The sequence below is a fragment of the Paramisgurnus dabryanus genome, chromosome 9, assembly GCF_030506205.2.
Source record: "Paramisgurnus dabryanus chromosome 9, PD_genome_1.1, whole genome shotgun sequence".
In the NCBI taxonomy this organism is placed as follows: Eukaryota; Metazoa; Chordata; class Actinopteri; order Cypriniformes; family Cobitidae; genus Paramisgurnus; species Paramisgurnus dabryanus.
This window is the reverse complement of record NC_133345.1, coordinates 21,404,056-21,430,378: the sequence shown is the minus strand read 5'-3', so window position 1 is coordinate 21,430,378 and position 26,323 is coordinate 21,404,056. Positions and strand designations below refer to the sequence as shown.

At 38.5% G+C, this 26,323-nt stretch overlaps 2 protein-coding genes across 3 annotated transcripts; one reads left to right on the top strand and one right to left on the bottom strand.

The window, feature by feature from the left end:
- Positions 1 to 316: 316 nt before the first annotated feature.
- znf710a (zinc finger protein 710a) lies at positions 317 to 12,834 on the top strand. 2 transcript variants are annotated; one of them, XM_065283123.2, is made up of 5 exons: positions 317 to 841; positions 2,872 to 4,428; positions 8,293 to 8,484; positions 8,572 to 8,746; positions 10,780 to 12,834. In XM_065283123.2, the coding sequence occupies exons 1-5, from the start codon at positions 797 to 799 to the stop codon at positions 10,950 to 10,952; spliced, it is 2,142 nt and encodes a 713-aa protein (XP_065139195.1). In that variant the 5' UTR covers positions 317 to 796; the 3' UTR covers positions 10,953 to 12,834. The 2 variants fall into 2 exon arrangements, with proteins under 2 accessions (XP_065139195.1, XP_065139196.1); XM_065283124.2 differs by having other exon boundaries at positions 319 to 841; positions 2,872 to 4,398.
- idh2 (isocitrate dehydrogenase (NADP(+)) 2) lies at positions 12,584 to 24,873 on the bottom strand. The gene is made up of 11 exons (XM_065279115.2): positions 24,689 to 24,873; positions 17,789 to 17,880; positions 17,065 to 17,230; positions 16,223 to 16,383; positions 15,990 to 16,133; positions 14,977 to 15,113; positions 14,663 to 14,814; positions 14,304 to 14,416; positions 13,374 to 13,471; positions 13,121 to 13,213; positions 12,584 to 12,954 (listed from the first exon to the last, which is right to left on the bottom strand). The coding sequence occupies exons 1-11, from the start codon at positions 24,798 to 24,800 to the stop codon at positions 12,870 to 12,872; spliced, it is 1,353 nt and encodes a 450-aa protein (XP_065135187.2). The 5' UTR covers positions 24,801 to 24,873; the 3' UTR covers positions 12,584 to 12,869.
- Positions 24,874 to 26,323: the final 1,450 nt, after the last annotated feature.

Here is a 26,323-nt window from a genome sequence, read left to right as displayed (position 1 = left end):
CCCCCCCCCTCCTCCTCCTCCTCTTTTCTCCTTCTCTATACCTCTCTGTCTTACTCCCCCTCCCTCTTCCTCTTATTCTCTCTCTCCCCCCGTGTGTCTGTCTCACTCCCTCCCTTTTTCTCTTTCCAAACTGCTTCTCTTTCTTTGTCACTCATTTTTTTTGTGTATGTGTGTGCTGCCTCTCAGACATTGTACGGTGTCTTGCTGCTTAATTATTTCAGATGCACAAATAAACAGACTTGTAGAAGTCCGCGGCGTTATGAGAACATTTCGGCATATCTCACTCAATGTCTGTCTGACAACGGCAGACACACCTCCACATCCACTCAGTGTGCCGGTGATTACTTTATGTGTGCATTTGTGTGTGTGTGTTCACACGCAACATGTTTGTGTAGAGTTAAAGGAAGTGAATGTTGTACGCATGAGCTTTTGTTAGCGTGTGCTTTTTAAAGCAATATGTTTGTTGAAGGGTCACGGCGTATGGAGTGTGTGCGTGAGAACGAGAGATGAAACGCGTGTTTGTGTGTGTGTGTTTGCGAGAGCGAAAGAGAAAGAAAGAGAGATGGGGGAGTGCGAGGAAGGGAGGGGAGAGACACAGAAAGAAAGAAAGAAAAAGAAAGAGAATGGAAGAAATAGGTTTGTGTGTGTGTGTGTGTGGATGTGTGAGAGAGAGGCAGGCACAGTCAGTTCTGATAACAGCAACAGTAGGAGGAGGATGAGCTTGGCTCCGCCCCCTCCCCTCTCTCAGTTATAAATAGGAGCTGGTGTTTTTTGCTCCTCTCACTTCTCTTGAAGGATGAGATCCCTGAAACATCTGAAACATCACACCAGGAGTAATGTGGTGAGTGCTCAACCCAAACATACACATCGGCCAAAGCGCGAGTCACATGTTTGTGCGGATGTTTCGGTTGTACTGTTTGTTAATTGTTATTTTAAAGTTTGTGAATCGGGGAAATTAACTTTTTTCTCACACAGAATGGCGCACGATTGTAATTTATACTTTAACTGTACTCTTACTTTATCTCAATTTAAGCCTTACAAATTGGTGTCTCTCTCTCTCTCTCACACACACACACACACACACACACACACACACACACACACACACACACACACACACACACACACACACACACACACACACACACATTCATTCAATGCTATTCTTTTTTATCTTTCAACTATCGGTTTGTTTTTAAATCTATTTTTACCTTCACCACACAGAGCCACGGCTGCTATCTTGCCTGACTGGCTCTTTCATTTGTCTTTCTGTCTTTTATGTCATCTCTCTTTTTTATACTCCTCTTTCCTGTTCCCTCCCTCCCTTTACTCTGTCTTTCTGTTTTTCATTTCTCACCCTCTTTATTTTTCTCCCTCCCTTTCCTCTCTCTCTCTCTCTCTCTCTCTCTCTCTCTTTTTATCTCTCTCTCTCTCTCTCTCTCTCTCTCTCTCTCTCTCTCTATTTCTTTTCAGTCTCTTTCTGTCTTCTAGTTTCAGTCTCTCAGTCCCCACAACCCCTCCTTCTCTATTTATCTCTTTTCTTCTCTCTCTCTCTCTCTCTCTCTCTCTCTCTCTCTCTCTCTCTCTCTTGTTTTTCAGTGTCTCTCATCCCCTGCTCCCCTCCCTCTTCTTTTCCTCCACTCTTTCTCTTTATCTCTCTTTATATTTCTTTCCTCACTCCCCTCCCTCCTTTTCCTCTTTTCCTTCCTTCAATGTCCCTCGCACCCTCACTCATTTTCTCTCTCCCGCTCAGTCTTTTTCAGTCTGTTTCTCCCTGACTCCATCTGACTGCTTTAAAAGCAGTAATTATAAATGACATGGTTATCAGGCCATCCAGGTTTCCCTTCTCATTTCTTTCCCTCTCTCGCCCTCCCAACACTTTCTCAGTCTCTGCTTGTCTGTCTCTCTTCCTCTGTTTTACAGCTGTCAGTTTTCTCTCTCACAGCCTTAGGTTTGCTTATTAGTTTTAGTTCTGCTGAAATGTATATTTGGTGGCTTTTTTGCACAAGTCATAAGTTAACCATTTCCTACTGTGCTAAACATGGCTTGCTGTTTTGGCAAATCTCTATCGCCATTGGTTCGAACGGAGGTGAACCGGAGACGTGTGGCATAGTGACCAGAGCTAGAAGTTCAACTAAGTTTGCCTTAAGTAGAGGATGGATCACTTATTTGGGTGATCACATTGGATTTAGTCGATCCCTGAAGTCTGAACATACTTTCGCTGCTCACTATCATGCTGGTACTGCTAAAACTTCACTGACTTGTGTTTCACAGTCAGCAGCAGTGGACGCTTGAGCTTGACCTTGCAGGAAAAACTGTGGATAGTCGGATGTAGACTTCCCGCTCGGATCCAGACACTCTTTGTGCGTTTTGTTCTTTTAAAGACTGAAGGAAGGAAGCATGGCGCTTGAAAAGATCTGTCTTATCTCCTTTATCTAATTCATTCTCAAGACAAGGCGTTGTCTGAGTCTCTGGTAGTGTCGTCTGTCTTTCACTAACTGCTATTAAAATTAGAAGCTCCTATGAAGGTTATTATGAGTGTTTTTTTATTAGCTTGTTCACAATTTAGAGGGAATGAAATGTCTACAGAATTTGGATGGGCAGCCCCGATCATAGTTTTAAAGTAAATGCTCAGTCCATCTAAATGGCACTTCCTTGGTTGTTTTGACACTCAAGCTTGATGCTGTGTTGTTGCTATGATGCTGTTGCACTGACACACTTGCTAGTTCTACTGTAGTGACACTGTTGCCATGACACCCTTAGCCAGACTTTGTTGCCAAGACTGTATTGTATTGACTGCAGTGGCAGACTTCTTCACTGATTTAGATTTCACAAAGTATTGCTCTGACCTGTTGTTCCCTCTATTTACAGGAAGAGCAGGAGGTTCCTCTGGTCCGCTGCTATTCTAAAGTGATGGAGCATGCAGTGAATGCCGGCACACAGACCGACCCCGTGGTGGTCCTGTCTTTGGCCCAGGCTGCTGTGCTTGGTCTCATATCTCAGAATGAAATCTTTGGAGCCACCATCGCCCCGAACGGTTTCTACTCGGGAGAAGGGCGTGATGGCCCCCCTCCCCCTGGGGAAGCCATGGAGTATGAATATGCAGATCAGCTAATTGGAGCCAACGGAGACTATTTGTCCGACTCTCACGGGGAGCACAGGAGGTCAGAAGGACTTCGCGGGGCAGAACGTAGGCGCCCGGGTCCCCGTGGGAGAACCAAGAGGCCGCTGAACGAAGGAGAACTAGAAGAGTCCACAGTGGGGTCTCTGGACACACTAAATCAGGTGAAAGGAGAGAGACCTGAGTTTTCAAGCACCTGTTATCTCTCAAATTCACAGCAAACAGACGAGCCAGAGGTATTGGACCTAGCACCTAACAGAGTGGCGATGAAAGAGGAGAACTGCAACAAAGGCTACCCGGATTCCTCAAGGGAATCAAGCAGCCAAAATGTTGACGCCAACTCTGAAGCTAACACTAAGGCCCAGCCAAGTGCTGTTGGGCCTGCAAAGGCACCGGCGGTGTCCTCTGAGGAAGAGCGAGGAAAAGAGGAGGAACATGACGATGTGGAAGAACGAGCGCTAAATCTAAAAACATCAGAAGAAGATGTGACACCAGTAATGAGACGCTACTACGAGTCCAGTGTTATCGGATACGATGCTGCTGAGATGAACCTGGCTGGGGATTATGAAGAGGGGAGCCAGCCCATGGCATGGGCGGATGGCGAGAACTCTTTGGGTAGACGAATGCAAATCGATCGGCTGGATATCAACGTGCAGATCGACGAGTCGTACTGTGTGGATGTGGGAGAAGGCCTAAAGCGCTGGAAGTGCCGCATGTGCGAGAAGTCCTACACCTCTAAATACAACCTGGTCACGCACATCCTCGGCCACAACGGCATCAAACCCCACGAGTGTGTGCACTGTGGAAAGCTCTTCAAGCAGCCCAGCCACCTGCAGACGCATCTGCTGACGCACCAGGGCACGCGGCCACACAAGTGCACAGTCTGCAAAAAGGCCTTTACGCAGACCAGCCATCTCAAGCGGCACATGCTGCAACACAGCGACGTCAAGCCCTACAGTTGCCGCTTCTGCGGCCGGGGCTTCGCCTACCCCAGCGAACTGCGAACCCACGAGACCAAGCACGAGAACGGTCACTGTCACGTCTGTACGCAGTGCGGTTTGGAGTTTCCCACTCATGCACACCTCAAACGGCACCAGGTCAGCCATCAGGGCCCGACCACCTTCCAGTGCAGCGAATGCCACAAGTCCTTCGCCTACCGTAGCCAACTTCAGAACCACCTGATGAAGCACCAGAACGTCAGGCCATACGTCTGCTCCGAGTGTGGCATGGAGTTCGTGCAGATCCACCACCTGAAGCAGCACATGCTAACACACAAGGTACTGACACCGCAGGCCCTCGAACACAAGGTTCGTAATTGTCCTGTAGTCATTGTGTTATAGATTACATCCCATTGATCAGGTCCAGACTACACCCACATTTGCTATCTCTTACCTATTCTATGGAATGAACTCGAAAATGCATTATGGTTATTTTTTTAGCTTTTTATAAGTATCACTTGCATAAAAATTAGTGTGTTTAAATTAATTTCCCTAGTGGAAAAATACATAATTTTTTTAAATTCACATTTTTGTTAAATACTAATCTAAGATTTTCCATAACAACTTTCAGTGTAAACAAATCAGGCCCTCCCAACTCCCCCAGCAATCCAATCCTCCTAATCTGCCGTTGACCCGCCCACCTCTCTTTTTCTTGCATAGGTAGAGAGTGCGTCTGTTTTGTGTGTGCTTTGTGCAGTGAAGTGTGTCTTACAAGCTAATCCTTCCTCCTTTCATTTCTCACTCTCCATGACTATGATTCATCTCACCATGACTGCAGTGTCTGTCAACAGAATCTGTTACAGGTCAGAAGGGTATAACCAAAAACTACATGGGCAGTTAGTCATTTTTTAAACTTCAGTGTACGTTTACACAGATTCCAGTTATCTGTTCATTATTAATGGATAAAGATTTTCATTCTTGTATGAAAACACCCGGGTCATTCCAAAAACGGGTTTCACTTTTGTTCAAAATCAGCTTATCACTAGGTTATAATACAACCCTGTTACAATCATATTTTTCAATCAAAGGAAGTAAATGGGTGATTCTCACGAAAATAGACTCATGAGGTGTCATGAAACATTTGGATAAAAAAGTAAATGCAAAGTAAGAGTATCAAAATAAGAAGCATACAGTTACAAACATCTCTTCATGTACTATTTTGCACATGATTTTAAATGACATCATACAAACCAATTTTGTTGTTTTTTCCACATTTAAGAGGAAAATTTTCATTACCGCAATGTGTCCATGACTGGATTTGGGTTCTTTGACATGGAAATATTTATAATTAAAAAATCTAAAAAATAAAAAGTTTCAGTGCATGTTATACTATAAACATTTACAGTAAAGAAACATGTGGTGTTTGGTGATCATTGGTAAATGTAGAGACAATAATAAGGAATATAAATGGGTCCAAGACAGGGGCGGCGTTTGCGTATGGCAGGGTATGGCAGTTGCCATACCCTAGCATTCAGACAAAACACCAGAAATCAACAGGCTATAATGAAGCTCCTTAAAAATAATTGTAAATATTTTCAGTAGAACATATCTGAACATTGGTACATCACTAATATGGATAATTTACGCGTGTGCTCGACTTCATGCTATAATACAGGAACCGACATGTGGATGACGTCAACGTGCCGCGAGAGCGGTTTGAAAGCAAACTCTTCCGATGATTTCTCGCCTCACCCTCGCGGTACTTTGATGTCATCAACCTGTCGTTCTTGCAGCGCAGCTTGAATTGTGCAGGAGGTTTCATGATGACCGCTGTTGTTATAATCTTTATTTTCGCAAGTAAACTCCTTTTTTTGTTTTAACATTCAAACAGACTCGTGGTTCTCCCCCACACTCGCGCAATGCATATTGCATACATTATTCCAGAAGTAATTTTTGTTCTCTGTGGATAAATAAAAATGTTCTCTTACACTGGGAAATTGTAGCGCAGTCGAAGTGAATTGTATTAATTATTTGCGCGCGTTTTTGAATATGGCTACTTGTGGAATAAAAACTGCACGACGACAAAAGGTAAGACTTGTTTTTGCATTTAGCCCTGTTTTACTAAAAGTTTTATGTAGTGTTTTAGTCTTAGTTGTTTAGCTGGCTGGGTTAACTACGTGTGCTCTATCACATCATTAGTCTTTATTGTGTTTTTATAAGTGTTTATTGGCGGCTGTCATGACAAGATTTGTGAAGGGATGTTACAGTATGTTTTGATATTATCTTGTTTTAGTTTATATGTTGCTGGAGTTGAACTTAGTTAAGAATGTTAACATTTGAAAAGCATTTTAAACAACCATGATTTCTATTTTTGTTTTTCATTTGTATTGCTTCCGTATTGTTGTTAGTAAGTGTACATCCGTGCAATCATAGTATGATTTTATACAGGTTGGTGGAGTATGTACACATATGGATATAATGCGGTTTCATAGATTCGTTATTTGAATGGCCTTCTTGTACGAATAATTTTTGCCATACTCTAGGTTTTCGTGAAACGCCGCCACTGGTCCAAGACCAATTTTCTCATCCTCCGCAACAATTTTTAATCATTGTTTAAGCCCTCAAGGATCTAACATTTTAAAAAAAAATTAGTTGGAAGGGACATAATTGACTGTGACACTCAAGATGGCTACCAGGTAAGCAGTTCTTATTTTTTCTCTCCAGATAAAAGTAGAAACTTTGTTTGTCATAGTACCTAGACGACTTTTTAGTTCTCATTACTGAAACATGAGTTTGTAAATGCATATATTTAATGTAATATCATGTTGCGGTAATGATAATATTTGGTAATGATAATCTAAAAAATTTAAATAATTCTATAGGAAATATTTTTTAAATCCTTTAAAAATAATGGTTATAGTAAGTTCAGACCTTAATCTTATATGTGCAAAAAAAAAAAAAAAATGGTTTCAAGGGCTTTTTAAAAATTCTGATGCTGGACACCTTCTAAATCTGGATTTCGTGAGAATCACCCAAATACATCATAAAAGTCATAGGCATCATTCTTTCAAGAAATTAACTTTTAAAGGGCAATTATTTTTTTACACTTTGTGTTAAAAACAGCACAATCTGTGTTATTTATTTAGGGACAATGCACTTAATGTGTTGTATTTAACTAGACACAGCTCTGTGTTTTAATTATTGGAACAACACATTTTGTGTTATTTTTAAACACTCGTTTTTGTATTTATTTTACCACAAGATCAACACAAAATTACATATAATGTGTTAAATAGCATGACGCAAACAATGTGGAAATTATTATTTAGAGCAGGGGTCTCCAACCTTTTTGTGAGCTAGGGCTACCAAAATGGACGGCTACATTTTGATATTTATCTACTAACAATTTTGTTTTATTTCTTGATTCAATTTTATTTCACTTGTTGATATGATTTATCATTGTTTAAAATGTTAACATAAATATGAATATAAAAAATATGCAACAAATAAATATTATAATTAAGACTATTAATAGAATGTGCTTTGGCGGGCAACTCACAGACTCCGTGTGGGCAACCTGGTGCCATGTTGGAGAGCACTGATTTAGAGTGTATAGCACTACACTTTTTAGGTTTTTCAGGTGGACTTCAAAACTGTAACCGTGATTGTAATTTAAATGTGATTTAATTAATTTAGAATGTTTTATCAAATGAAGCAGTAGATGATTCGAGTGAATTACGGTAAAGGAGATATAAAGTTCTATGTGGCACATTTTGAAATGGATCAAAAATTGTTCCCATGTATTTAAGGACGGCAATAATCCCTTGATACACTGAAAGTGTACATTAAACTGTTCAAGCAAAATAATCTATTGGGAATGTTTTTTATCCCAGTTGAGCTTATTGCAATATATATATGCATCTCTATTCACCCTGCAGCATTGCGACAACAACAGTGAGTAAGTGCGTTTGTGAATTTCTTGCTCTGTATTATGAATTCTAGTGAGCAGGCAAGACAGGCACCCTACTGATGGATTCAGCTGCGCTTATGACAACTAACCACTTTTTCTCATTCAGCTGATGCCAGTGATAAATCATTTTCCTCCCGCTTACAGAAAAGCATACAAAAGTCTACCGCTAATTACAAAAGTTATTTTCTGTCATTTTCGTAACTGATGGCCCAAATAGAATCGTCTTTAAATATATTGCCATTATCTCTCTCTCTGTCTCTCAGGGTATGAAGGAATACAAATGCGACGTGTGTTCCCGTGAATTCACCCTATCCGCCAACCTGAAGCGGCACATGCTGATCCACACCAGCGTGCGGCCCTTCCAGTGCCACGTCTGCTTCAAAACCTTCGTCCAGAAACAGACGCTCAAAACCCACATGATCGTACACCTGCCCGTCAAACCGTTTAAGTGCAAGGTGGGTGAGAGTCATTTTAGTAAAAGTCTTCTTGGTGTTGGCTTTAATATGGATGCGCAATAAACATAATAATTACAATTTTCGTAGGTGTGCGGGAAGTCCTTCAACAGAATGTATAACCTGCTGGGACACATGCACCTTCACGCCGGCAGCAAACCCTTCAAGTGTCCTTACTGCACCAGCAAGTTCAATTTGAAGGGCAACCTCAGTCGGCACATGAAGGTGAAACATGGGATCCTGGACACATCATCTGAAGGACAAGGTGAGATGCTAACAGAATCACACTTAACTATTTAAATTCTTTGTGTTGTGGAAAATTGGTTCAATAGTTTGTGCATTTCATCCCGGTATAAAAGGACAGGTCAGGTGTAGCCTAGAGGCATGGTCCTACATTAACTTTTTGTTACATATTTGCAAGTGAATTGCGAATATTTTGACCCTGTTGTTATGGGATTATTTGGCATTGCATTTTTATTTTCCTTCTATGTTTATGACAGTTATGAGTGAGCATCCGTCTGTCAGGGAAACTGAACCTGGCACAAAAATGCGAAGACACATTGTGATTTTTCCTCCAATTTTTCACATATGTGCCACCACATGGACTTCTAGAGAAAACTAAAACATTAGGGATCGTAAACTTTAAGTCAGAATACAGGGCTCCAGACTAACTTTTTTCACTAGGAGCACAGTGGCCCCAACTGAAAATTTTAGGGGCGCAACCAGAAAATTTAGGGGCACACGCCGTAAATCAACATTCTAGCAAAATGTTCACATTTCTACTAATTTCCAAAGTTATACTAATAAATACTTTAATGCTAGATGCAGAAAGTACAATGTGCTGTTTCAAATTCAGTGTCACATCACAAAAAAAGTCAAATTTACTGGTTGCACATGGGCGACTGGATGTAAAATTCAGTGGCACATTCTCAAATTTTGGTGGCAGTCTGGAGCCCAATACGATCAGTGATCAGATTATAAGACATCTACAGCGGTCAGTAATGCTTGGAGACCAAACCAGTAATGTTCTTTGGTTTAGGTCTGGTTTATTAGATAAAATATTATAATTATGGTGATCATTAAAACAAAGATTTTCTTTTAAACAAAATCTATCAATACTGTAACAAACTTGCTTTATTCCTTTTGAATCATTTTACTATATTGAGAGCTCTGATATGTTTACTTTTATGCATTAGGCAGACGCTTTTTTCAAAAGTGACTTAATGGGGCAGTTTCCCAGATAGGGTTTAGATTAATCCAGGACTAGACTTTAGTTATATTAGTATATTTAAGTAGTTTTTACAAATATACCTTACAAAAAACAATACTAGTGTGCATTTTGGGATAAAACAATGGCATTGATATGTTAATGCAAGGCTTTTTTTTTATCCTGGGACTTGGATAAGCCCTGTCCGTGAAACCGCCCCATAGTGCATTACAAGGTATACATTTTTTTTTAAAGGGACACTCCACTTTTTTTGAAAATATGCTCATTTTCCAGCTCCTTGAGATTAAACATTTGATTTTTACAGTTTTGTAATCAATTCAGCTGATCTCCGGGTCTGGCGGTACCACTTTTAGCATAGCTTAGCATAATCCATTGAATCTGATTAGAGCATTAGCATCGCGCTCAAAAATGACCAGAGTTTAGATATTTTTCCTATTTAAACTTGACTTCTGTAGTAACATCGTAAAGCACCCAAAAAATAGCCCCCTTGCTAACTTTCAATAGCAGAGGACAATTTTCGGGCACTGCATAATATCATAATATCATTAGTCGTGTAGTGATTATAACACTGGAGTATAGTTCCTATCCATATGGGCCTAATCGCAACTTTTAATTTCCGGCGGTCTTAGTACACAATGTAACTACAGAAGAGTCAAGTTTTAAATAGGAAAAATATTGCAACTCTTTTTATTTTTGAGCGTGGAGAAAAGTGGAGTGTCCCTTTAATCAGTATATGTACCTTGGGTTTGAAACCATTATGACTACATGGTGAATGCAATGCTCTACTGCTCAGCTTTTAGCCATACTAATTGAGAAAAAACATATTGGGGCTGTTTCCCGAACAGGGCTTATCCTGGTCCCAGACTAAAATGCAAGTTTGAGCTGCCTTATTTTAAAAACATATTGCACTGTAATTTCTTAACATATATCAGTGCCATTGTTTTGTCTCATATGCACACCAGTATTGTTTTTTGTATGGTATGTTTGTAAAACAGGAAACTGTCCCGTGTCTAAAAATCAATGTCAATGGTCTGGTCGACTCATCTTCATTCCTCCATTTTGTTCCTCAGAAGCTCTTCCTGACACAGAGGGTCACGAAGATTATGAAGAGGAGAGCTTCGATTACAGCGAAAGGGAAAATCTAGCCAGCAACAACAGCACAACGACACAAGACATGGCCAAACTCGCCAAAATGGGTTACTACAACTACACAAAGGTTGCTGCTCGCTACAATACGACTTAACGGGCCGACTGTGGTTTAAAGAAAAAACCCTAATAGTCATTTCTGGTTCATGAGTCATGGGGAAATAGCCATCATGTGGACGTGCACTGGAAGCCATCTTGGCTCTGAAACAAAAGTGATGGACTAAAGCTTGACTTTAACAGGTGTAATTTGACATTAAGGCTCATTGTGAAGAATATAGGACAGTGATGGGTACTGTTCATTTTGAGACAGATGTTCTTTTACTGCCGTCACAGAGTGCAGATGAATATCATTTCTGAACCAGTGCAAAGGTGAAATGATATAGGCACTTAATCCATACAGACAATCCACTGCTTTATACATGATGACGTGACCTTTGCCGTTTTAGGACATTGATCTTGTTGGTGATTTTACTGTGCAGCCAGTTAGAAACCATTGTATAGGGTTTAACCAAAGCTGACAAAGTGCAAATACAGTAGTTCTCATTACATTTTAACATCATTACAACATTTATTTTTAAAACACACTGTGACTATGTTCCTCCTCTGCAAGTTGTGGTTTTCGATGTATGTGTTGGTAGTAACTCACAGTGAGTTTTTTTTTCAGTGCCTGGGGTTACTTTTATTTTTTATGTTGAACATGGGCCAGTCCATGACATCACTTTTTTATTTTTTTACAAATCGTATTTATTGTTCAATGGTATTCACAAATGTAAATACATCTAAGACCCAGTGTTCCAGGTGGGCAGATGTGAAAAATTACTGCAGCGTGTTTTTTGGGGGGGCATAACTGCATTATTTTCCTAAGTGCATTGTTTGGTTATTCTTTAAAATGCTAAAATCTCTAAATAATATTTCGTTTTCATCTTTAATTTAATAATACAAACTCAAGATATTTCCCATTAAAAATTCACTATTTCAGAGCCATACATCACCAACCGTGTTATACATTTCATTAAAATATCATCTGGTTATTTCAGACATCACATTAATTTGTAGTCTGCGTTTTACAGCTTTTAACCATGTTCTTGTTCGACTATACTTGTTAACTTTGTGTGTAAAATCCATTTAAATTTCACAATGTGGGTACCTCGGTTTCTCTTGGTGTGACATCCATTTTAATCCCACCGACATAAAACCTTTGTAACATCTACTGTATCTTTCCCAAAGTCACTAGTACTAGCTGAATTTTGAAGAGAATGTGCGAAAAGACACTGGCCAAAAATATTAACTGCCCTTATGTGTGCAAGAGAGCGTCTCATCCATCATTCCAGCAGAGAGCTCAGAAGTGATGAACGACACTCTGCCGACATGTGACAGGGCTCGAGCCCCAGCAGAGAATGATTGGGGAAATTCACTGTGTATTCTCTATTTTTCTCTCTCTGCTTAGCTTCACGCTGACAGTACCGACTAGCTAGACAATGCAAAATGTTAATGTGTAACACAGAAGATTGGGTGAATTTGCTGTTTCTGAGTGGTTTTGTCCTTGCATTTTGGGCTGAGATAGGCAGGAGTTTAGTTTTGTATAAGCTTTGATTTTTTGCTGCACACAGATGTGAATATAATGCTGATAAATGTTGAATGTTGTGCTATGGACATATAAATGAATACATTTATTTACCTTTAAAATGGTGGATTTTTTTCTTTGATAAACAAGCACATGACCAGGTATTCGGGTGACAAAAGAGATTTATTAGAGGGTTTCTCAAATGGCCCTCGAATGTTCTTTTCTTCCTGTGGTATTGTACAGTTTCGGACATACAGTACTTCATCTTACAAAAATAGAACCCTGAAGGTGGGGAGAGATGGAGGACCCCATTAGCAGGATTAGCTAACAGCACAGCTATGAACATCACTATGTTTTTAGAACTCATAACATTTGTAGTCATGACCTTTTTTAAGTTAAAAATGAGGTACAAAAAGACACACTCATGGTGGCGTCCATGCCAGTTGTCCTTCATTTGCCCAGAGCTTTGTCCAGATTGTTTTTAATGGCATCCAAGAAGTCTGTGGTGTTGACGTAATGCTCGTTCAGCTTGCAGCTGTGGTCACAGCAAGACAAAGGTTAATGACATCAAAAACATTAGATAAAGAAAACATAACAGTGCACGTCAGCAGATTTATCTTTACGACTAATCCCTTAATGGAGGTCAAAGACGTTATGCCTGAATCATTGTTTTTTATTTTCGAAATAATTAGCTGTCTTACTTGGGGAGACCGTGAATGCAGCCTGCCAGATCCTTGGTCATCACTCCGCTCTCCACAGTCTCCACACACACCCTTTCAAGAGTCTGAGAGAACCTGCAAAGCAATATGGGATAATGAATAACAAATTATACTATGAACACAACCAGTATGACAGAAATGTTACTTTAATCTAGAAAAAAACTCCCCTGATCCTATGAAAATACTGCCGTACAGATGACAGCAAAGGTACAAAGTCTGTAATGAAGTAGCTTACCTAATCAAATCTGGATTTCCATCGAGTTTGCCACGGTGCTCCAGACCCCTGGTCCAAGCGAAGATGCTGGCAATGGGGTTAGTGCTAGTTGGCCTTCCCTGTATAAAAAGAAATCATTATTAATACAATTTGAGATGCACCTCAAAAAAAATAAAATAATTGAACTCAGATGCAAAACCCTCAGCATGTGTCTGATATGTTGTCTTGTAAATAAGCGTTTTTTTAATCAAGCTGTTTCTGAATGGTTTGAGGCCGAATCTGAGCATCTCAATTACATAAGATTATCTTATAAGTGACAACATGATACGTTTTATAAGAAAAGCTGTCATTTTTTGTATCAACACAAGATGGCGACACTGTCCAAATATACAGTACCATACTTAAAGGGACAGTTCACCCAAAAATAAAAATAGTAATATTTTACACACCCTTAAGTTGTTTCAAATACGCATATATTTCACTAAGGAGGATATTTAAAATCAAGCAGAAAGCAAGAGCACCACTGACTTCCATAGTAGGAAAAAATACTACATAGGTCAAAGGTGCTCAAAAACGGTTTAGTTACAAACATTGCTAATGATGAGGTCAAATGCAAAACCCTCAAAGTGCATCTGGCATGTTTTCTTGTAAATGAGCATTTTTGTTCAGACTATTAATGGATTCTGCCAACCAACCAGTTTTTCTGAATGGCCTGAGGCCATAAAGCGGATTTTGAAGCAAATGTATCTGATAACCGACACATAATGTGTCTCGACACATAATGTGTCAAGAGCATTAAGTTAATATCATAGTCTAATTTTGATTGAGGTGGCTTTAAGCAGCTTTTACATCTGAACTTCTTATTTGTACTTTTTGAAATGTTTACTTTTTGGTTGATTATATTAAAAAGTCTCCTGTTTGTATCAAGACCAAATATATTAACATGCACACCTTCTGGTGCTCGCGGTAATGCCTGGTTACTGTGCCGTGAGCAGCCTCAGCTTCAATGGTCTTTCCATCGGGACACACCAACACTGATGTCATCAGGCCCAGGGAACCGAAACCTACAGATATAATTTAACATCCTTTATTCGGGTACATGGGATGTGCCATAATTACAGGTTTTAAAATCAATTAAAAAACAGAATTCCAATCATAACCGTAAACTGTACATTACTATATTCATGTACATTATTGTACAGCTATAGTACTTGACATAAGAACGGTTTATCCCAAACGATATAACATTTAGTTATTGAATGCATATGGTGTCTACTTTGATCGAAATAAAAAAAAATAGGTATTTTTACCCTGAGCAAGGATGTCAGACTGCACATCTCCATCGTAGTTCTTGCAGGCCCAGACAAAGGCACCCGATGATTTCAGGACCTGAGCTACCATGTCATCAATAAGCCTGTGCTCATACCAGATCTTCAGCTTGTCGAACTCTGGCTTGTAGTTTCTATCCGTGAAAAATATAGTAACAGTTTAGTATACTGTATTGAACCTTCATTTTAAGAAATACATAGCAAGCAACAGTTTCACAATTACACAGCAATATACATGCACACTGAAACATAATCAATCTTATAATAAGCATCACAAAGACAATGATAATACTCACTTCTCGAAAATTTCCTGGAAAATATCCTTGAATCTGCCATCATAAGCTTTCAGGATGGTATTCTTGGTGCTCATGTAGAGAGGCCATTTCTTCTGGATAGCGTACTGGAAGCAGCTGTGAGCGAAGCCAGTGATGGACTATTGAACAAAGACAGACACACTGTCAAATAAACAGGAAAAATACATGTTCCACTTTCACAATGGGGAATTGAGCTGTGATTCAAAAACTGGCTGTTTAGTTCTAAAAGGTGACCGAAAAATCACTCACTTCAAATGTGAAGTGGAAATGGTGTAAAAAATGAAATTCTGCATCGTCAATTGGCAGCCTAAAATGAACAGACACTTCATTCAGTCAATCTCTGAAAGGAAAATAGCCCACCACCAGCACAGTATCTCTTGAGAGGCCCGGAGAAAGGCACTTGCACTGTTTATTTTAAATACGCTATTCTTATGACTGCAAACACTGGGTCACCAGGGTACAACAGCAGGTGGAGGTCACCTATAATCAAAAAATCTAAAAATGTCTCTAAATTAAGGTTTTATTTTAAACCTTTAAGATAGATCACCAGAGAATAATTTCATTAACAAAAAGATCCATTTTAAATTATAACCCTCACATCTGTTTGCCTATTTCTTTGTGGAAATGAATATTCTGATTGGGCTGGTGATGTATTTTAATTATATTTTAACAGTATATTGCTTGGATTATGAATTTCAGAGCATTTCCAGAGCTTTTTAACTTTTTGTTTTATAAAAATAACTTTAATGCATTTACAATGAGTAATTTCTAGCTGATGAAATTGTTTAGTTCTGAGCTTAACTCAAAAACATTTATTTAGACTATATCAATTTACAATAGAGATTTCTTTTAACAATAATTTGACATTTCCAGGGTTTTCATAACCATGGCAAGCCTAAAATGTAATATTCAAAGTAACAAGTACACTTGAAAAGCAAGTATTCTCATCCAGAGCCTAAAGTGCATTAATGCATCAAATGTAAGTATCCACTGACCTCATCGGTGTTGTACATGCCCATTCCACAGCCGCCACCAGGGAAATCAAACACCTCCCACTCCTTGCTTTTGCTTCCATCAGTTGGAGTGAAGACCATCGTGAATTTGCCTGGTTGGTTCACAACGAAGTCTGTTGCTTTGTACTGTAAAATAAGATGACTGCGATCAGCATGAATTAAAAAACAGAAAATTCCTCTTGAAAACCGATCAATGAAAACAATGAAAAGCAGACCTGGTCACCAAAAGCATGTCTGCCAATGGTGATGGGCTGTGTCCAGCCAGGAACAAGTCTGGGAATGTTTTTGCATATGATTGGCTCACGGAAGACAGTGCCACCCAGGATGTTCCTGATAGTGCCGTTGGGACTCTTCCACATTTTCTTCAATTTGAATTCTGACAATTGTAAATGTTAAACATATAAATCATACACACATAATTAATGGCTCTAGCTTGTAACTTCAAAACTCTTTAAAATATGGTTTCTTAAGTAGAACAACTTGATTTGTAACATTTTAATGGCTGCACTAGGAAGTTCAATAAAATACTTTAATGTTTGTTGACAAGACTACTGGTTGTTTTTAAACAGACACAATAGAGAACTACAATTTCTGTAAATCAGACACACTGTCATTTATGAGACAATATTATGGAGAAAATACTTAGCAATGGTGTTGAATGATGAATTTGCACATGGCTTGTCTTAAATCAACACCACATAGGCATATTAACAATAATAAAAACCCTATTTTCCCCACAGTGGGGCATTGGCTAATGCCCCATTTTTAAATCTTCAAAAAGTGCATAAATTCTTTCAAAACTAATCCATACAATACTGTAATTAAACGTTAGGAAAAAACCATCGCTTCACCTCAGAAGACGTTCAATAAATGTGTGGATTCATTTGTTATGGATGGATGCACATTTTTGGAGTCAGGAAATTATTTAATAAAACTCCAACTGTGTTTGCTAAAAAATACATATACACCTAGGATGGCATAATTTTCACTTTTGAGTGAACTTTTCCATTATATGTGTATTGCATCTTAAAAAGCGGTGTTTGCAGAGATGTCTTACCTTCGACCCTAGCTTCGTCAGGTGTAATGGTGGCGCATTTCACAGCAACATGGTATTTCTGGGTAGCTAATGCAGAGTCAATTGTGACTTGGTCATTTGTCTGGTCACGGTAAGGAAGACCCAGGTCAAAGTACTTCAGCTCCACATCCACATTGTTCAGAATGAGCTGTGCAGAAAAGTTTTGAGTGTCATTAAAAAAAACAAAAAACTCAACTTAGACGATCTTAACAGCATAGCTGGTCTGTAAATGACTGTATTTAGGTTCAGTAAGGATTTAAATGGTGTTACTGTTATAATAATCACTAGATTATTGCATCATTTTGTTGGCTACAAATGAGTCCATTCTGATTTAGCTCACGAAACGTCACCACAAGCATCTGTTGTTTATCGGGCCAGTCAATGAGAGTGACCTCGGACTTTGCCTCACCCCCTACGTGATGTAAACGTTCTTCCTGTAAGCTTATTTGTTTGCTCTATTAGGAGATCTGCATAACATGCCAGTCTCTCCTTGTCTATTTAATATTCCCAAGAGACCCTGTCACTCTACTCTTGTCTAACCCAATTTTCATTCTGTCTTTGTCTGTCTAGATTTCCGGAGTCTGTTTATCCCCTCTACACCCCGTCCTCCTGCATTCAGTTGCCTCTTGGTGAGTGTGTGTCAGACTTAAAAATAGACCAGAGATTATTTGCTTTCCCCTTGTTCTCTAACACACTGTTTAAGCACCTTTTCTTTGATAAACTCCCAGATGATCCTGGTCATTTCATCACCGTCCATCTCCACCACCGGCTGTGCCACCTTGATGCGCTTATCGGCATCTGTCAATCAAAACACAAAAATAACTGGTTAACTAACTGCGTATAAATTAATCATTGCACAAGCCATTCAGGTTTGGACCCAGAGTAAGAAATTGCTTCTTCGAATATCATTTAACTAACTTATGAGACACCAAGATACTATTTACTACAAGGAAAGCCGGGCGCCAGTATATCGAGTTTAGGTTATATATTTTTCACCAGCAGGATATGGGATGAGACAAAACCATCTACTGTATGGTCTGATATGACCCTCGTTCTTTGCAACTGAATCTCTGCCAGAAATGTACACCGAAGCCATACTGCTGAAGCTTGAGTTTCTGTACTTCCTGTTATATGGATTGATTTGTGGCATTTCATGAGGCAACTTTTTTAAGCAAATTAACTGAACTCCAGCAAATAGTGCAAAATCACCCCATTTTCTTAGCAGGGACAAAATATAAAAAGGAGGGGGAGCCACTGAGGAGAATCAGGTGACTTTCTGTTGCACTTGCCAAGTTCCTCTTTTTAGAGAACCGCTCCATCTATAGTCTGCAATGTCGGAAAGACTGCAGTCAGAACAATTAAATACTTTATAAAAGACAAAATGCCGTCAATAAAGCTGATATAACAACCTTAAAAAGTGTAGTACATTGACCAAAGTCTATGCAAATACATAAAACTGACCTTGACATGATGTGAACATTTCAATTTAAATGTTTAAATTAAAATATGAATGTTTGCAGATCTACAACAAAGGCCATTATGTCCTCCAGGTCACCTTTACACTAAAGTGGTTGATGCTAAGGAGCACCAGTGCTTGTACAGTAATAAAGTAATGATACAAGTCCTCAAGAAACTTTTTTAATGTATACAAAGTAAAATGCCTCATATTGATTTGAATGCATAGTATTTAACTGCCTGTTTTTCGGTAACATCCAAGGCATCACCTGACCCCCACATAAAATCTTAGCAGCTGTGTCAACAAAGCCGAATGCTGGGTAAGGGCCTTTCGCACAAAACTTAGCTGGGATCATGAATACAAATGACATAAACATAAGGATTCCCGGGGAAAGGAATGCTCTCAGTAGTCATAAGCGCTGGGGACAGCAGGCTAAAGGGGGAGGTGGTAGATTATGTAAGCATGCTTCAATACCCTGTTACTAACAACAGTGAAGTCCATCCCATAATCTGCAGAGGGAATTAATCCTTTAATTAAGGGCATATTCATGCCAAGTACAGTATAAAGGCATGAACTAACATGCCCATCAAACTTCAGATTTTCCAAGAACTTGATCATTTTACTCTTTATAGGTCACGTAATAAGTCAGTAGTAGCTTGTGGTAGTGTGTGTAACCATCATTGATTTTGAATAATAAATGAAATTGCTGCTGAAAATGACAGCTTTTTATGTACGGTTTTAAGAATGCACCTCATTTCCAAAGCATGAGTTCATACTATTTTCATTTCTGGATGAACTATTACTTTATAACTCCAGAGGAAAAGGCCAAGTCACCCCATGTGTACACGGAGCGTGTGGTCAGCATATCAAATAACAAGCAATCATTCTCATGCGACCCTCTGATTTTCAGTTGTCAAGGACATTCGTAAACAGAAGTGTCCACTTGTGCTCCATACGTGAAGGTCAGTGGTTAAAGCTAAATCTTTAAAGATCATTTGTGACTGCCTGTGAAATCCAGGGTAAAGACTCATTATCTTATAATCTAATTTTAAGGTAGGAGCATCAAAGTTTAATTTCAATCTTTAACCATCTTCTTTACTGACAACCAATGAAAAGAGTTGAAGGGTGACCCAGAGAAGAAGTCTCCTGAGTTATACATTTCACCAACATGCTGCACTATACCAAAAATAAAATAGAGGCTAACAACCATCTGGGTTTTTACAACAGTGGTACAAATGCTTATTTAAACAGATTATTTTACCCAGTATTAGTCATTTTAAACTACAGAACAGGCATATAAAACTAAGATAAAACATTTTACGGTATAGGTTAACAATAAAAAGCACACAGAAGTTTTTATAAAGCATATTCTAAGCTTTCATCACATCCCATAAAATATCTTGGCAAACCTTGTGACTTTAATGACAAGGTACATGTAATATGGAAGGTTTTTTTGGTCTTTTTTAAATTAATTAATTAAATTATAAAATAATTAATTAAATTATAAAATAATTAATTAAATTATAAAATAAAAAATAAAATCGCAAAATATGTCCCAAATTTGAAAATTAAATGCTAAAATAAAAATTAAAACATTATATTAAATTATTTCATTTTCATTTTTAACGTGAGGAAGCATCATTCCGGCCAATTTAAAAAAGAAAATTAAATTGATGATTTGACATTTCATTTTCAATATAATCTTGAGTCAAGACTGACAATATTAAAATAAAAAGTCAAGCTTGAAAAGGAATCTGTAAATACATTTTTAAAAGGGTTTTTATTCATACCCAAGCAATAATAGGGACAAAATTAAAATGTAAAGTTCAGTTTTAATTTTATGTTCTCTTTAAATTATTTGTTTTCATTTTCTTTTTCGTTTTCATTTTCATTTTCAACTTGTATGCAAATTTAATGTTAATCAGTGGGTGGCGTTTATTTACTTGCTCAAATAAGGGGATTGGCTAACGCTGCGTTGCTAACTCAGCGACTGTGTTGCTGAAATAGCGACTTTATTGCTACATCTAGGCCCATTTAGACAAACTTAGCGAATGTTTGGCTGAATCTTAGCTTCACATCTGTACAGATAGGCTACTGTGCGCTTGTACTGGCCCACGAGTGCCGGGTGGTGCTGTCCCGGTGAAATGTGCGTCTGGTGTCTCGATGCATGAAGCTGGGCAGTGTAGGAGCTGATGACGCGTGGATGAGATTCGCGTTCATTGTTTACATTTGAAAGGAGGAACAAACAATAAAAAGTGGCTGGTCCGCTGTTATGTGCGTATTTTCACACATTTGATCCGGTGAGGCGTCAGCCATTCTCATCAAATGCATACACATAGCACAGTGTGATTATCGTGCAATACATAATTATGCCAAAATCCGTGATGGACTTGAGTATCATATGCTCGCAAAATTGGCGTATAAAGCACTATAATCACACTGCGTGTTATTTGTATGCATTTCATGAAAATGGACATCCAGTGACCAGTCACTTACTTTTGCAGCGGGCACACTGGCAGAGCAGACCTTCAGCCTTTCTGGCATATTTGTAAGTGGTCCTCATTTGTAACGCTGATTTGTGAGTAGGGCTGTGACCGTACGGGATTTTATTTTACCGTGGTGAAGAAGCAACAGAATCACGCGGTTAGACTGTTAGCACAACAACCCACCCCATATTAGTAAAACAACAAATTATATTAGCAATAACAATGTGAAATAATATGTATTTCTATATGTTAACTTTTGTTTTTTTATATCTTTTGAATATACTATGATTTATAGACCTTTTATGTCATCGTTTATAACCCATTTTATACAATACATTTCATAGAATAACAACCTGAAAACCTGCAGAAAGAACATGCAGAGTTTAAGATTGTTTCTGATGAGTTGTGCAAAACCTGATTCCTATTTCTTTAGACATTCATTTTCGGTAAACTCTCCGTGAATAGAAACACACTTCTCCAAACATGTTGAAACTCTTAATAATTTATTGTACAAACAATGGGTTACAAACAATGACAAAAACTGTTCCATAATTGATATTAAACTCAAAAGATATCGAAAATAAATATTATTTAATGTTATTATTGGTAGTATGTTTAATTAGATTTTCTCAAAGTGGATACAAAACGAAATCGACAATTGCATCATTACGTAAATAACTGCGCAAAACTTATGGATACTCCAATCATTGCTTTCAGAAATTCGCTTACAGTAGCTCCAGATATAAGCACAGCATTCAACCAAATAACGAGTTGTGCTGTCAGTATACGCGCTCCTGCCTTCATAACGATAGTTGTCATGTTTGCCCATTATAGTTTTAAATTATTATTATGCTATCATTATCATCACCAGCACAGTGCCTGCTTCTCCTTGAATGAGAAAGCTTAATATGCGAGTGGCTCGGACTCCTTGCACATGAATTTTCGTGGGCATGGCTCTGACATTTCCTTGCAGAGATGTTGTTATTCGCGCAGGGGTTTAAAACCAGGGAGTGAGTTGGTACAGTTCAAGAAATCAGAGCACTTGGGCATGACGCGCTTTATAAGGTTGCGGCCGTGACATCACCGCAGCTGGCATCTTATTACAGCAGTGATGCAGTATTACTGTGATATCGTCACAGGCCTTATGTGCGTAGCTCGTCTTCCACGCTTCAGCTATGGTCAGAAGAACTGTATGTTGTGTCCAGTGCAGTGTACACAGAAGACTCCGAGAGACTCGCATTTCACAGAGGACGCAAGTTCTGATACTTGTACAGACAACACATAGGCTAAATAAACAGATAATGTTCATTTAAAAGTAAGTGACTGGTCGGTGTATCAGCTCGTTAAACTGACGCCTCACCGGACCAGATGTGTGAAAATACGCACATATATAACAGCGGACCAGCCACTTTTTATTGTTTGTTCCTCCTTTGAAATGTAAACAATGTACGCGAATCCCATCCACGCGTCAGCTCCTACACTGCCCAGCTTCATGCACAGAGACACCAGACGCACATTTCACCGGGACAGCGCCACCCGGCACTCGTGGGCCAGTACAAGCGACACAGTAGCCTATCTGTACAGATGTGAAGCTAACATTCATCCAAACATTCGCTAAGTTTGTCTAAATGGGCCTAAAAGTCGCTAGATGTAGCAATAAAGTCGCTATTTTAGCAACACAGTCGCTTAGTTGGCAACGCTGCTTCAGCCAATCCCCCTTTTTTAAGCAAGTAAACGCCACCCATTGATTAACATTGAATTTGCATACAAGTTGAAAATGAAAATGAAAATGAAAAAGAAAATGAAAACAAATAATTTAAACAGAAAATAAAATTAAAACTGAACTTTACATTTTAATTTTGTCCCTATTATTGCTTGGGCATGAAAAAAAAGCCTTTAAAAAAATTTATTTACAGATTCCTTTTCAAGCTTGCCTTTTCATTTTAATATTGTCAGTCTTGACTCAAGATTATATTGAAAATGAAATGTCAAATCATCAATTTAATTTTATTTTTTAATTTGGCCGGAATGATGCTTCATCACGTTAAAAATGAAAATGAAATAATGTTTTAATTTTTATTTTAGCATTTAATTTTCAAATTTGGGACATATTTTGCAATTTTATTTTTATTTTATAATTTAATTAATTATTTTATAATTTAATTAATTATTTTATAATTTAATTAATTAATTTAAAAAAGACCAAAAAAACCTTCCATACATGTATGTGGGTTAGGTTATGTAAATTAAGCTGAAATTAAAGGTAACAGTAATTTAGGGTGCATGGGATATGCTTAAGAGTTTGAACAATACAAAATAACCATTTACTGACACTGTGTGAAGTTTAATCCCAAAAATGATTGGCATTACAAAAGTTAAAATGTGACATGCCATAAGAGGTTATACTGATATTGTATCATTACTTCATTACTGTACAAGCACTGGTGCTCCTTAGGATCAACCACTTTAGTGTAAAGGTGACCTGGAGGACATAATGGTCTTTGTTGTAAGCCAGGTAAACCGCCTTCATTTAAATAAGCTACCGTGACAGCAAAACAGTAGAGGACAACCTAACTGGGCCTAACAATAATTCATTCACAGCTGTGGGTGAAGTCAAAAGTTCTGCCCTTCAGCTGTCCTATGTGTGGTTACAAAGTCAGTCTAAGCAACATGGTTTATGACATGACCAAACTTTATCATGCAAGACATAATGTTAGTGCTGTCATTTGCTTCTTCATTAACAAAACGTTTATACCACCTTTATGACCAGCCTCCATATCAAATAGGCCACATATCAAAATGCTAAGGTGAAAAGATGCGCTATTGCTCTTGTTTCGTAGTTGGGTATCCTAACTAAATACCTATGGCAAAATAAATAATTGGCATTTGCAATTAAAATGATAATTCTGTTATGATCTGCACTTATCACATATCAGTGCGTCCTGGCCGGGCCGGCTGACCTTGAAATATTTACAACGCTGCAAAATCAAAACACAAATAAAACCACGCCTGAACACATATGATAACCGTTTACCAAATCATTTTGTCATTAGGTTAGACTCGTTACATCAAATAACAAGCGTTTAAATCGCAAAACGCTGCACAAGTCATCATTTAGCGGTCTCGGTGGAGCTCATCGTCCATTTGTGCAATTCACACGCTAAAAATACACTCGGCGCTCTTCCTTGCAACATATACATAGCGTTCAACTACCAATGGTGTGATAAAGGAAGCTTTTGCGTTTCATATGCATTGTATTAAACACAATGTATTGAACGAGATAAATATCGTGTCTTGTCTGCGTTTTAAATCGTTTTCTGCAGGGGAACAAAGAAAGCGCGAGCCCGCAAACCCCCATCTCTGCCACCGCGGCCGTGCGGCTCCCGCTTCATGTGGGACGTCATCGAGAAAATAACGTTATGCTAGCACAACCGAAAAGCGCGAAGAGACAACAAAACTGCTGAGACAAAAATGAAACAAGAGCGGAATGTGCGAGCCGGCTTTTTAAAAAGACAGGATAGTCCGCAACCGGCGTCTTTTACACCAAGCTTGAGGTATGTGGCATTTAAAAGATAAAGGTCTATCGCCTCAGCATTCAACGGTACAGTGCCGGTGAGGCTTTATTGACAGGTCAAAGGAAAAAAAACTGATGTGTAAAACTCACAGTTCCTTTGTTGCAAACTCTGGCAAGAAGCTGGAGCAAGAACGGCGGGGTTTTTTGATAGAGTGGCGGCGGACCTAGAGAGAGAGCTGAGGACTTTCAAGTAGCCAGCCATGTTTTTTTGTCGCCAAATTTACTCGAGGTTGCTCCCGACTTCTCTCCGATCGAAGGAAGGATCGAATGAATCGGTGCAAACAGCAATAAGCTCAACATTCTCCGCCTCCTTCTCAATGCAGACGTCACAACTAGTGTGGGGGCGGAGCTACATGTGTCAGCGTTGCACGTTTTCTTTCGTTTTCAGTTAACCCTTCACCGAACTTTCAGTGTAGTGCTTCTGTCCCATGTACTTGAAATATAATTATTCTTACATGTAAAATGTTTTTTTTTGTTGTTAATAATAGTTGTATGTACAAATCAGTCAAGGACATTAACCATTAACCACACTGTCTAAGTGACGCAGGGCAGGCAAATAACCTCTTAACATTCCGTTGCCTGGTTGCTGTGCAGCCCCGCTAATTTTAACCGGGGTGGGTTTCCATACTTGGAGAAGAAATGGGAGGTGCCAACATGCTGGACATGCGCAGATGTGCTGCATGTCACGTCAAGGTGCCAAATAGGTGAAGTGTCTGGGCCATTTGAAGGTTGGGTGGAGATCATGTCGAGGCCATGCATTTGGCTTCTATCCATCAAAAATGATTTCTAAAAGAAATACAGTATATGTTGATGCTGAAAAACACTAATACACATTTTATGACCACTTAATGTTGTGTCTCACAGGTCACAGCATACAATTGTGTTTTAGGTAATTGAAATGTTACACTGGAAATCATACAATAAAAACAGAAAATATGCACAGTAAAATTACGTATTTTTCTTAAAAGTTTGACAACTGATTAACCCCCCAAATACAATATAGAAGGATAAATGGCTGTTTAAAATTATTTATATCCAAAATCTTTAAAGAGCAAAGCCTTAAAAAAATCTTCTGTTTTATGATTGCATTGTCGTCATTTAAGTCTAAGCCATGATGCCCGTGTGAAATTCAACATGTAAACATTGCTCCACCACACTGTATGTCAATATGACCTCTGTTATCAGTCACAGGTTTGAAATGTGTGTAATTCAAAGCAAGCTGTTTACTTTACAGTGCAGATTTGCTTACTGTAGTCACTCAGCACTAGTCAAAGCAAAAAAAGTCCTATACATTTTACAGCACATTCACCAGCATTCAACTACTGTAGTGTACACATACAGTTATAAACAAGGTTACTATTGAAATATTTTGTCATGTACTTTGATACAGTTTAGTGTAAGAATAAAAGGATGTCAGGGTATAGTTAATAGTCATTCATAGACAACAATAACACAGACAGCAATAATAGTCATTCTTTTATTTTGTGTACTGATCATGAAGTAGCCTACTGATCTTAGTAATACATTTATCAGTTTTAAATGCAATTTAGGGCTGAAATAATATAGTGCATATCAAATTAAAAATGTAATAGCAGTAATAATTGTAATAATGCTTAAAATATCATAAAGATAGAATGACGTTGAAGTGGTATTGCACCTTAATTGCATTAATGGAAGTTTTAATTGCATTTATTGAAGTAACACATGTTTAACCTTGTGTTTGCT